The sequence below is a fragment of the Gadus macrocephalus genome, chromosome 5 (assembly GCF_031168955.1).
Source record: "Gadus macrocephalus chromosome 5, ASM3116895v1".
Classification (NCBI taxonomy): domain Eukaryota; kingdom Metazoa; phylum Chordata; class Actinopteri; order Gadiformes; family Gadidae; genus Gadus; species Gadus macrocephalus.
The window spans coordinates 385,649-398,524 of NC_082386.1; the positions used below are offsets into that span (position 1 = coordinate 385,649).

The following is a 12,876-nucleotide window of genomic DNA, read 5'->3' on the forward strand; positions in this document are numbered from 1 at the left end:
ATTGCATCACTTCCTTTCGGGCTTCGGCCTCCTAATTGATCATTGTAGTATAATTGAATGCCCTCCTTCATATATATGATACCTCCACCACTGGGACGTGGCAACAATTCTCCAAATCCATATGGGGAGGGGGGGGGGGGGGGGGGGGGTGATGCTTGTGGACAGTAGGGTTGTACACTAGACATAAATAGGAAGCAAACTCAGGAGAAGGAATGACCTCTCGCAAATATATATTTAATAAATTGTTTCAAATAACCCTGCCTCGTTAAATCATTGAGCTTGGTGTTTTGCTTTCAAAAATAGGTTATAGAAGAAGTCTAAACTGCAGAAAATAAAAACAACCAAGCTGCCTTTTAAGGATACCTTGGAATATCTGTCTATTTTTTAACCATCGGACCCTATTTTACGACAAAAACAACACAATGGACGGCAGCTCCTTTGCCGCGTGGTTTTTAGAGCCATGTAAGGATTAGAGGGGCGGGTCGGTAGCAACCACCATAGCAACCATGACGGTCAAGTGACTGGATGCAACACCGTTGAAAAAAATAGAATACCACCCTACACACTGAGGAGAATAATGATATTTAAATTATTATGACCATGAAGTCTTTATTTGCATGGGTTTACATTTCGTTCTGTGTAGCATGGAAAAATCGGAGAAACACTCCCATTCAGAATGCATTGGTTTACATTTCGTTCTTTGGAGCACAGTTATTTTTATTTATTTATTTATTTTCAGTTTTTGTGGAGGTGCTTCAAAGATGCTAATTTTTCTGCAATAATCCAAAATCCAATGGAAAAACCCGTTGGCTTTTTGTCAAGGGAAACCCAGGTCGACGCTCACTTCCTGGTTGGCCAACATACGTCATCCCTCCACCACTATATACTGTAAAAACACATGTTCAAGTTGAATGATAATGCATGAATCTATTCATGCTATTCATGACAATTATTTTGGCCATGGTGGATCCAGATCTGTTCCAGAGCATTTCTGCACCTCGGGCAACAGCGCAGGGTTGCCAGGTCCTGCCTGCAAAAATCGTCCTGCCCACATACCGTTCCAAATCCACCCTAAATGTCCTAGAAGCAGCCCTGTTGTTTTAGCAGCGAAATGCATTGTGTGTGTGTGTGTGTGTGTGTGTGTGTGTGTGTGTGTGTGTGTGTGCTAACACGCTATTTCATGTTGAAATGCGACTGGGTTGGCTCTCAGATAAACGTGTTTCACGTCACAGGGTTTGGGAGGAAGGGGCGGGCCTTCTGAGAGGGGGTTCCGGGGGTTTCCCTCCGGGCGGGAGTTTTGGTTGTTGTAGTTTTCCGGTGGAGCTGTGCCTGCCTGTCCGATTGTGGAATCCAATAAACCTGCTATCAAGCTTACTTCGCTCAATACCTCGCCTGTGGTTATTACAATATCATTAAAAGTTACATAAAGTAACGGTTTAATAACACAAACACAGGAAACACGTGAGCTGCTAGTTTAGCGAAAGCAGCGTCCCTCGCAACCTGACGTCGTTGAAACATGCGAGCGAGCCGATTAAATCTTCCTAATAACTATAAAACTAAAGATCAGACACAATCACTGACTGAAGATTATGCAAGTAAAAAGTATATTTCTCGCTAGAAATGTTATTAGAAACACGTTTAACGGTGAATCGATCCTAAAATATTGCATTTCCCATTCAGATAATAAAGATTAATAAAGATCATACACATTCACTGAGTGAAGATTATGCAAGGAAAATGTACATTTCTCGCTAGAAATGTCATTAGAAACACGTTTAATGGTGTATCTGTCCTAAAATATTGCATTTCCCATTCAGATAATAACGATTAATATGGCTACGTAACAATTTCACCAAATGCCCTGTTGGTCATATATGTGGCATACATACCTCCCGCGACCTGTAGAGGCGCTTGATACGCTCCAGTGGGTCGTAATCCGTGGCAGTACAAACGACCTATACGGTCGTAAAATTTTGCGGACTTGTTGCCCATTTGGTAGGGGATCGGTTAGGGGTAGCAATGAGGGGTAGCAATGAGCATGAGCAATGAGGGTTAGGGTTGAGATGTAGGGTTGAGACAGTGAGCAAAGAAACGGGATTGGGCCTTAGGCTGAGCTGCCTGAAGTTTCTGAATTCTCTACTTCCCTGTAGACTGTTATGTTCAAATCCACGCGGCCTGTGTGAAGTGGGCGGAGCCGGTGTGACGTATTAGCCTCGGCTTCCTCACTTGTCTGAGGTGCTGCCTTCTGTGGATGGAGCAGCTATTGCAGCCTTCAGTAAGGTCCTGCTCCCCTTGTGGCTATGTATAGTATTTACGGCTTATATGTTTGGTCCTGCTTCCTAGTGGTTATGTGAGGGTAATACAGCTTGTGTGTTTGAATCTGCTTCCTAGAGGCTATGTGGAGGCAGCTTATGTTCTTAAATTACGTAACAACATTAATCCTTTTTCTAGTGTTCAGTAATGGCCACCCATTCATCTTAGAAACCACTTGCCACACTGATTTTTTTTCTTGTAGCAGTAGGCTACAGTTCTTTGCAATTGGCTGCTGTTGCTTTCAGATATCAATCTATTAAGGTGACTCAGTTTGAAAAATGTTGATGGGACCTGCACACTTTTGTAAAAAAAAAAAAGGTAATTAGGTGGGGCACTTTTCTGGGTAATCATCAACTGTCTAATCTCCTACCAGTTACTGATGATACTGCATAACACACCTCCATGCTGTTGTAAGTACTCTTAATATTCCGCAGATTTGTAATAATGGGTAGAATATAACACAAACATTCTGTTTCATTACAGGAGGATGATGAAGACACCTTATCAGCTGCCACAGAGAGGGAAGATGTAGAGAGGCCTGTTCAGGTTTACACCTTTTTTTTTTTAAATAACTTTGGATTCAGTTAATTGTTCCACAATACAACTTGCAACTTCTTTCTCTCTAACAGAGCAAGGCCGGAAGTTACAATAATAATAATAATAGTAATACATTTAATTTAGAGGCACCTTTCAAGACACCCAAGGTCACCTTACAGAGCATATAGTCATCATACATCGTTTAAAAAAAAAAAGAAAAGACATTGTGGAAAAAATGAATAAATAAACATAATTAATAAGCAATAAATAAAACAAAAACAAGACAAAACAAAACAAACAAACAATCAAAACAGTGATCAGTTAGACGTTGTGTGCGAGTTTGAACAGGTGAGTTTTGAGTTGTGACTTGAAGGTTGTAATGGTGTCTGACTGTTTTATGTGTGGGGGGAGGGAGTTCCAGAGCCTGGGTGCTGAACAGCTGAATGACCGGGCACCCATTGTAGTGAGTCTTGATGTGGGGATACATAGTAGTCCAGCAGAGGTTGAGCGGAGGGAGCGGGAGGGAGTGTATTCTTGGAGGAGGTCGCAGAGGTAACTGGGGGCTAGGTTGTGGAGAGCTTTGTAGGTGAGGAGTAGGGTTTTGTATTGGATGCGGTAGTGTACTGGGAGCCAGTGAAGTTGGATGAGGACAGGGGTGATGTGGTCAGATGATTTGGTGCGGGTGATGATCCGGGCGGCTGAGTTCTGAATGATCCGCAGTCTGTTGATGAGTTTGGTGGGGAGTCCGGTGAGGAGGGCGTTGCAGTAGTCTATGCGTGATGTGACAAATGAGTGAACTAGGATTTCAATGCTGGATTGGGTCAGTGATGGGCGGAGTCTGGCGATATTGCGGAGGTGGAAGAATGCAGTCCGGGTGATGTTGTGAATATGGGGTGCGAATGAGAGGGTGTAGTCCAGGATGACGCCGAGGCTCTTGACTTTGGAGGAGAAGGGTACTGGGAATCCATCGATGATTATGAGTGGAGCTGGGGTGTGTTGTGATTTAGTGAGGGTGGATTTGGATCCGATGAGTAGGGCCTCGGTCTTGTTTCCATTGAGTTTCAGGAAGTTCCTGCTCAACCAGCTCCGGATCTCTTCCAGGCACGTGATGAGGGAGGTGGGGGGGATGGTAGCGGTGGGTTTGGTGGAGATGTAGACCTGTGTGTCGTCAGCGTAGCAGTGAAAATGGACCCCATGGTGACGGAGGAGTGTGCCCAGCGGGAGGAGGTAAGTGGTGAACAGGAGTGGACCCAAGACTGACCCCTGGGGGACAGTCTTGAGACACCTGAACACCTAGACTTGTGGTTGCTTAGTTGAACAAATTGTTGACGGCCGGTGAGGTAGGATGTAAACCAGGAGAGTGCAGTACCAGTGATCCCAATGCCAGCCAGGCGGTCCAGGAGCAGAGGGTGGAGATGGTGTCGAATGCTGCGCTGAGATCGAGGAGGATGAGAATGGTGAGTAATCCAGAGTCGGCTGCAAGGAGGAGGTCGTTGGTGATTTTGACTAGGGCTGTTTCAGTGCTGTGTTTTGGACGGAAGCCAGATTGTAACGGTTCGTGGAGATTGTTAGTGTCGAGGTGGGACTGTAGTTGTGCGCAACCACCCTTTCAAGTGTTTTGGAGATGAAAGGGAGATTGGAGATGGGCCGGTAATGGTTAAGGTCAGTTGGGTCAGCACCAGGTTTTTTCAGGATGGGAGTGATGGCAGCCAGCTTGAGAGTGGGGGGTACAGTACCAGTAGTGAGGGAGGAGTTAATTATGTTGGTGATCATGGGGGAGATGGACGGAAGACATGCTTTGACAAGGGAGGTGGGAAGAGGATCGAGCTGACAGGTGGTGGTTTTGGCTTTGCGGATGAGTTCTGAAACGGTCTGTTCTGTTACTGGGGTGAAGTCAGAGAGGGAGCTGATGAGAGGTTGGCCAGAGGTGATCATCCAGGGTGGGTCATCAGAGGGGGTGCGAGAGGAGGCCAGTTGTTGGTGAATGGTGTTGATTTTAGAGCTGAAGAAGTCCAGGAACGCAGTGCATTGGGTGGTGGAAATGTCTGGAGGGAGGGATTTAGGAGGCTGAAGTAAGCGGCTGACAGTTGAGAAGAGGACTCTGCTGTTGCCTGTACCAGTGTTGATGAGGTTGGAGTAGTATGAGGTTTTGGCAGTGGTGAGGGCATACTTGTAGTGATGGAGGTGGTCCGAATACATTTGGCGGTGTACAGTGAGTTGAGTCTTATTGTAGAGTCGCTCCAGTCGACGACCAGTGGCTTTGAGCTGGCGCAGATGAGGAGTGAACCAGGGAGCAGTGTGGGTGAATGAGACTGAGCGGGTTTTCAGGGGGGCCAGGGTGGTGAGGGAGGAGGAGAGGCAGTTATTGTAGTGAGTCACCAGGTCAGTCAGGGAGGAAGTTGGGGGAGGGTTGGGGTAGGAGCTGATCATGGTGGAGAGGTCTGTGGTGTTGATAAGTTTGATGTTTCTGAAGGAGATGGTCCGTTGTTCCTTGGTTTTGTGTAGTTGGGTATGAATGTCAAAAAGTACAGCTTTGTGGTCGGAGATGGGGAAATCAATGACATCAAGGTTAGTGGGAGTGATGTCAGTGCGGCAGATTAAATCCAGAATGTGACCTTTGTTATGGGTTGGGAGGTTGACATGTTGTGTGATGCCAAGACAGTCCAGAAGTGATGTGAAGTCGTTAGCAAAAGTACAGGATGGGTTGTCAATGTGGATGTTGAAATCACCAAGGAGGATAACAGTGGGGGACATTGCACATACAGATGTAAGTAATGATGAGAATTCATTGAGGAAAACGGCGGAGGGTTTTGGTGGTCTATAAATGGTGACAATGATAGTGGGTTTGGGGCCTGAGAGTTTTACAGTTAGACATTCAAAGGAGGAGTGAAGGGGGACTGTGACAGTGGTGACTTTGATGTTATCACGATGGAGGAGAGCGAGGCCACCCCCCCTCCCATTAACCCGGGGTTTACTAATAAAAGAAAAACCTGGTGGGACAGCCTCATTTAGATGGGAGAAGTCAATTGGTTGTTGCCAGGTCTCAGTGAGGCAGAGAATGTCTAGGCTCTGGTCAACAATAAAGTCATTTATCAAAAGGGCCTTATTACTGAGGGATCTGGTGTTCAGCAGACAGACTTTCAGACAGGTGAGTGGAGTGTAGCAGGTTGCTTTGAGCAGAGAGGACAGTACACTGTGATTGACGGGACTGACCGTACGGGCTGTGCGAGGAGGGGGGCGGGGCCCAGTGGACCAGAAGGAGCGGATGTTTTTGTTGCTGGTGTGAGTGTACTGAAAATTCCGTCCAGAGCCTCGGTGGATGTATTTTGGTCGTTTGAGAATGTCGTGGTGGGATGCAAGCTGAGGTGGGGGGGTCCTTGAGAAGATCCGTAGACGTAACATCTCCGTTACCGAGTAACGGAGCGGCAGAAATGCGCTCGTTACGTGACAGTCAAACATAGCGCAATCCAGAGGAACAGGTTAAAAATCCACAGGTTGTGAAGTCGGAAGAAGCCAGCGGTAGATCCAGGCGATTATGGTGAAGCCACAGAGCCAGCACAGCGGAGGCAGAGGAGTGGAGCAAGCCGGTTGTAGCTACGCTGGAGACGGGGAAGCCAGTTGGACGGCGCCGGGGGTTAGCAGCAGTCTTGCCGGCCAGCAGGTGTCATCCACCAACAGCTGCACGACTCCACGCACAAAACACAAAACAAAACACGCAGACGTTTAACGTTCAGAAATAAATAAATAAATCAAGAAAACTGACGCAGTTACTTAACTTAACTTTGTAGTCCGATCCGAGGTCCAGAAGGGTTTCAGACAGAAGGTGTTGAAAGTAAGCAAAAGAAAACTGATAAAAAGTTGAAAGACTAGTAAGTAAAAGAAAAAGAAAATCGCGAAAAAATAATGTTCAGAATGACGTTCCGGTGAGCAGCAGCAGCGTTCAAAAGTCAACAGCGTCCACCAACTGTACGACTCCACGTATAAAACACGTAAAAATAAAGAAAACTGACGCACTTACAATAGCGAAAAGTGACTATATATAACTAGTAAACTTAGCTAAACTACTAAAGACCAAAAAGAACGACAAAATGTTCAATGCAATCATGAGAAATATTGAAAATTCGGAATAAAAACAAGCCATACAGAGCGGCGTTAGACTCGCCAGCGTCCCCGTTACTAGGCAAAAACGGGAATGAGGAAGAGGGTCCATCAACCTCCAGAGCACAGCTTACCTCAGTAAGATGTTGTTCAGCATTGACCCACAACTTACAATGACACTAAGTAGACATGGCACTGTGAAATTCAACGTCATTTATGTTCCTATAGAATCCCAAATAAACAAATCACACCTAGAAATGGAGCACATAAGGCTGTAGATCACCAAAACAAAAAAGGAAATACAACTGCTGGACCATCAGTTACAGGTGGGTGACGTGCCCAAAGGTGGGTGTTTTTAATTGTTTCCACAACAAAGGATTAACAACTGTACAACATTTGCCCTTCTAGGAAATAAAGAAGACCCCATAAAATGAGGCATATTGTCGTTCTTTGACACTGGGGAGATGATGGGTCAGTTAGAAATGAATGAAGCATATCATGTCTCTAACAGCTCTTCCATCTCGTGCATCAGCAGGGGGGTCAGGATTATTATCTGGATCATTGGGGGAAAGAGTAGGACATTGTTCTCCTCTAATAGTGGCAATGTTGTGGAGAACCACACATGCCACTATAATGTCACAAGCCCTTTCCGGGGTGACCCTGAGCCTACGAAGGCACTGGAACCGGGCCTTGAGTATGCCGATGGTCATCTCCACTCTGGCTCATGTCCTGCAGTGAGCCAAGTTGTAGTGTCGCTGTGGGCCAGGGTCAGGGTAAGGGGTCAGCAGATAGCGCTGGCAGAGGTACCCTCTGTCTCCGAGTAGATAACAATGAAGTATATTTCATTTGGAATGTTAAAGGCTACTATTTAGGCCTACCTGTACATTAATGCTGTGGACAGATTTCCTATTCACATAATCTCCTTCATTTATTGAAGGAGCTATGATAGGAATGTGAGTGCCATCTATGAAGCCAATCACACCTGGAAACCCTAAAATATATCAAATTGACTGATTAGTGCTTCAAGTCTCAAAGCTTTATGACATGAATAAATTATTGCTTAGACTGTTACCTGCAATTCTGTGGAACTCTTTGAGAAGTCTGCTGGGTCTGTGACTTGGGAACACTACAAACGTGTATAGTAGCCGTTTCAGTGCAAGTGTCACATTTCGGACAGCCCGACAGACCGTTGCCTTGGACACATGCTCTGCATCACCGACGTTATACAAAAAACTGCCGTTGGCAAAAAAACGCAGTGCAAAGAATTTGCTCGGAACTGAGAGCGTGTCCACGATGTTTCATGTGAACTATGTGAGGGCTGAGAATATTGTTTAGATAAATTATAGATGATGGAGAGAAACGAAAACGCTCAAACAGGTACTCATCAGGGAATGATAAAACATCCAATCGGGGTCTAATAACCCTCTCCCGACGGAGATTTCTGTGGAGTATCTGCGCCTCGACATCAACTGGCTCTTCAATAAAAGGACACGCCATGTCTGCCACTGCCTTCCGTCTGCAGGCTTCAACTTAAGAGCAGGAGAAACTCAGTGTTTCTCCAGGGAAGAAAGCCTGCCAGCGAGCAGGTTAGTTTCACAGAGTATGTTGCCAGGGTAACTGACTCAGCTGAGTCAACTGAGTTAAGCTGAACTGGCTTTGTGAAACCGAAAAACCAGAGTTTCCCTCATCTCGGGTTTAACTAACTCCGAGTTTTCACCAAACCTGCTTTCTGAAACGGGCCCCTGGTGGGAGAGACCGTGACAACATCAAAATGAAGTCATTGACTCAGGCTAAAAGCTTTTTATTTGTGTTTTGTTATGATCCTAAGACATCATAGAATGTATTTTTGTATGACAACTATTTACAGCAGCCGATCTCTGATTTCCTCAATATTTTAAAGTCAACAGACAGGACCTGAGGCTACCATTGCATACAAAGTTAAGATTTGTTGCTCTTTTAAATACAGGTAAACACATTCCGTCCGAGAGGAGGCGCTGTGTGAAGAGGCCGTGGTCTGAATTGGAAACAAAAGCTGTGATTATGGAGTTAGAATCATGCCAAAACCCCACTCACACGCAAAACGTGTTTTACTCACGCACAACGATTCACACACACACAAAACGTGTTTTACTCACGCACAACGATTCACATACACGCAAAACATCATTCACAAACTAATGCATTTTGCTTCAGAAACAAATACAGTATGTTTTACACATACAAAGAAACATATTTTTTCAATTACAAACCACACTGAGCGTGTGTGTGAATCGTTGTGCGTGAGTAAAACACGTTTTGCGTGTGTGTGATTCGTTGTGCGTGAGTAAAACACGTTTTGCGTGTGTGTGTGGGGTTTTGGCATGATTCTAACTCCATATGTGATGAAGCATATGAAGCCATATATTTTGAACAGACTTCTGGTCACGAGCGCTCAACGTGCATTGTGCAAAGACAAAATATTCATGATTTTGTGAGAAATAATGGCCTGAAGAAAAAAATAAAGTAGTATTCACACATGGAATAGTTGATGTTTTGCAAAAAAATTTCAAGAATCAAGCTAAATTCACGCATCAAGTTAAGTGCTCCTTTTTTGGTCGCTGGTGGTTCGCGGTTTTGAGTGCCTTGCGTTTGAGATGTGTTTAGTCTGATTTTATCAATCTTGCCTTTGAGAGTTGTCAAGACTGCTTTAATGTCCTCACAATCCTGTCTGCAGTCTGTGCGTCAACTAGTGTCCTTGCAGGCCTGTTCTAAAACTAGGTCTGTGTTTCATCTAGTGTCCTTGCAGGCCTGTTCTAAAACTTGGTCTGTGTGTCGACTAGTGTCCTTGCAGGCCTGTTCTAAAACTTGGTCTGTGTGTCAACTGGTATCCTTGCAGGCCTGTTCTAAACTTGCTCTGTGTGTCAACTAGTGTCCTTGCAGGCCTGTTCTAAACTTGGTCTGTGTGTCCACTAGTGTCCTTGCAGGCCTGTTCTAAAACCTATGTCCTCATAAACCTCTTTAGGGTGCTTACAAGCCTGTATGGGGAATGAGTCCCTGTATACCACCAAAATGTCTGTGTAAATCTGTGTGTTTCTATCTTTTGAAATATGAGGAAATGTATTTTGCAAAAAGAATGGACATTTTTGATATATTTTTTATAGCTCAGCACCTCTGGAAAGAGGTGTCCCGTAGGCTTGTACTGAGCATAATTTGCAGAAAATTTTGAGTGTCCTCCTAATCCTCCGTACCTGTATGTGTGCGGGTGTGTGTGTGTGTGCGGGTGCGCGCCTGCCCGCCCGTCTGTATGTTATTTTTTATAAAACCGACAGAAAGAGACTGAGTCACCTTCATCCCCCCAGAACCCAAACCCAGGGAGGAGGTCCTCCTGAGTGAAGGAGGACCAGAAGGTGTGGATGTGTGTCAGTGTGTCTGAGGACCCTGCTCCACCTGGGGACACTCTGTAGAAGGACAGAGTGCCAGCAGGCCGGTCCAGATACACTCCTACTCTGGTAGAGCCAGCGGGGCGGAGAGGTATGGCTGTCTCTCTACCAGTGTACCCGGCAGTGTAACCATGATCATCACAAGCTAGAGTCCAGGACTTGTTGTTCAATCCAAGTCCGCTGTCACCCCATCCTCTCCTTGTGATTCCTCTGTATGTCACTCCTATACCAACACTTCCTTTCCTCTCTACCTCCCAGTAACAGCGGCCAGTCAGAGCCTCTCTACCCAACACCTGGGGCAGGGAGTGAAATCTCTCTGGGTGATCCGGATACGACTGGTCCACTCCAACCCGCATCACCTTTCTGTTGTCCTCAGACAGAGAGAGTTCTCTGTGGGCTGTGTTTGGGTCCAGTGTGAGTTCACAGGCATCTGACGGAGAACAAGACATGATTAATAATAATAATAATAATAATGGATTGAAATTATATAGCGCTTTTCTAGACACTCAAAGATGCTTTACAGTGAAGGGGGAACCTCACTAGATTAGATGCTGAACCATTCTTCATTGACATCATCATCATCATCATCAATCTCTTTCAGACTCTTCTTCAAACATTAACATAGAAATAAAAAAATATATATAATAGGTACTATAGTGGAATCATGTGCTGTATATTTTCCAAGCAATAGTACACATTGTATTTAAGATAATAAAAGTGACATATGCATAAATAGTATTAATACACACTATATATACATAGATATGTACATACATAAACATATGTACACATGCATATGTGCACATAAAAATACACAAGTACACGTACAATTACATATACATACGTACACAAAGTTAAACATAACTATATATACTCACAGACAAACGTATACATACGTGTATATGTAACGATAGGTAAAGATGTAAAGATACTCATACATATGTACGCATAAATCCGTATTCATAAGTACACAGCTAAACATAGGTATACATACTGTTACGTATTTTAAGAATCTAAGATAGCCACACATAGACCCAATGAAGCAGGACCAAACATATAAGCCATAAATACCAATACATAGCCACAAGGGGAGCAAGACCTTATTGAAGGCTGCTCCCCCCACAGAAGGCATCACCTGAAGAAGCCGAAGCCACCACGCCCACTAGGCCACGCCCACTTGACGGTCTCTACCTGAGGACCGGAGGTGAATAGTATCCAGAGATTTTCAGCGACACCCGCGGACAGCCCTCCACTATCGGTCTCTGTATAGATCGGGCCAAAATATATGTTAACGAGAGTTATCTTTCACTTCTCCGCTGAGGCCGGCACGGTCTGTGTTCCTAAGCAGTAGCACCATAGCGGACGTTCGGAGTGTATACTATCTTATCTGCCGATCCGCTAAATGCCACCCTAGACTGCATGCTTCATTTTACATTCAAGTCTGTTGGTATTTTGTTATTAAAGACGATGAAGTATTAAAGGTAAAATACCCTCCAGGCCCCCTACACACGAGTACCCCCCCCCCCACACCCTTTGTCCCAGTCTCCACAGGTCCAGTAGTCAGACCCCCCCCCCCCCAAACCATCCTTTTGTCCACAGGTCCAGTCGTCAGTTCCCCCCTCCCCACCCTTTGTCCCTGCAAACATTCTCTTCCCCTACCCTTTCTTATTCATATTGCTTAAAGAAGATCGGGAACGGTGAGACGGGGGCTTCGATTTAACTAACAATAGAGAGGCAAGTGGCCTCGCTGTTGTTGGTTGGGTTGAAGTTCTTGTCTTATTGTTCTTTCTTCCCGCTGCCCCCTCACACCCTCACACCTAGCCATGTGTTGGAACCAAGATGTAAATTTAGTTAAGTGTTTGTATATTTGAGGGTCTGTGTGTCTGGGTGCTAAAATACAGAGAGCCACTCCCTAGTTGATATCGGCAAAACACGCAAATATTTGTGTAGGTTGTAATCAATGTTTTTTGATTCACCAACATTAATAGTTTAAACGATCTGTAAATGTTAACATTTGTACTAAATTTGTTCTTCCTCTTCAGGCCTTTGCAACCCAAGCAGTGATGGATGCCCGGCATTCATGGTTTTAACCGGTGCACAAGGCGGGAGTTAGCTCAACTGCTGTAGTTCAATTACAATAACATTTGTTTCAACCGATAACTCCTGAATTTTTCTTTTAGGTTCAGTTTTTGTTTTGTTTATAGAATATCACCATATATTTAATACCCAGATGTGCATAATTGTTGTAAGTTTGGATGACTCTTTATTCTACCTAGTTTAGACGGTTTTGATTGACCTAGCTGAAGGTTCACCAGGTGTCAAGACGTAGGATTGTGGCACTCCTTGGGAGCCTCCGAGCCACGCGTTAATCGACTAATCGTTCCTGCAGTGTTCTGAAGTGGTAACGGTGGAGCTCATGGGTTGGCCCCGGGAGAGTTGTCATTCGCGGGCTCACACGGGGAGAAATCGGGTAGGTCAGTAAGTCAGAAGGTTGAATTAATGTATCGAT

The 12,876-nt window shown here is 45.0% G+C and overlaps 1 protein-coding gene across 2 annotated transcripts in view; it reads right to left on the reverse strand.

Annotated features, from left to right (window-relative positions):
• LOC132457513 (E3 ubiquitin-protein ligase TRIM21-like) overlaps nucleotides 1-12,876 on the reverse strand; it is a 133,093-nt gene that overhangs the window by 111,915 nt on the left and 8,302 nt on the right. Inside the window, exon 4 of one of the 2 annotated variants that reach the window (XM_060051765.1) lies at nucleotides 8,734-10,797. The exons of the other annotated variant lie outside the window; for it this stretch is intronic. Coding sequence (XP_059907748.1) covers nucleotides 10,235-10,797 — 563 coding nt within the window. The 3' untranslated portion in view covers nucleotides 8,734-10,234. Of the gene's footprint in view, nucleotides 1-8,733; nucleotides 10,798-12,876 lie in introns of those variants that run through there. 2 annotated transcript variants of the gene reach the window in all.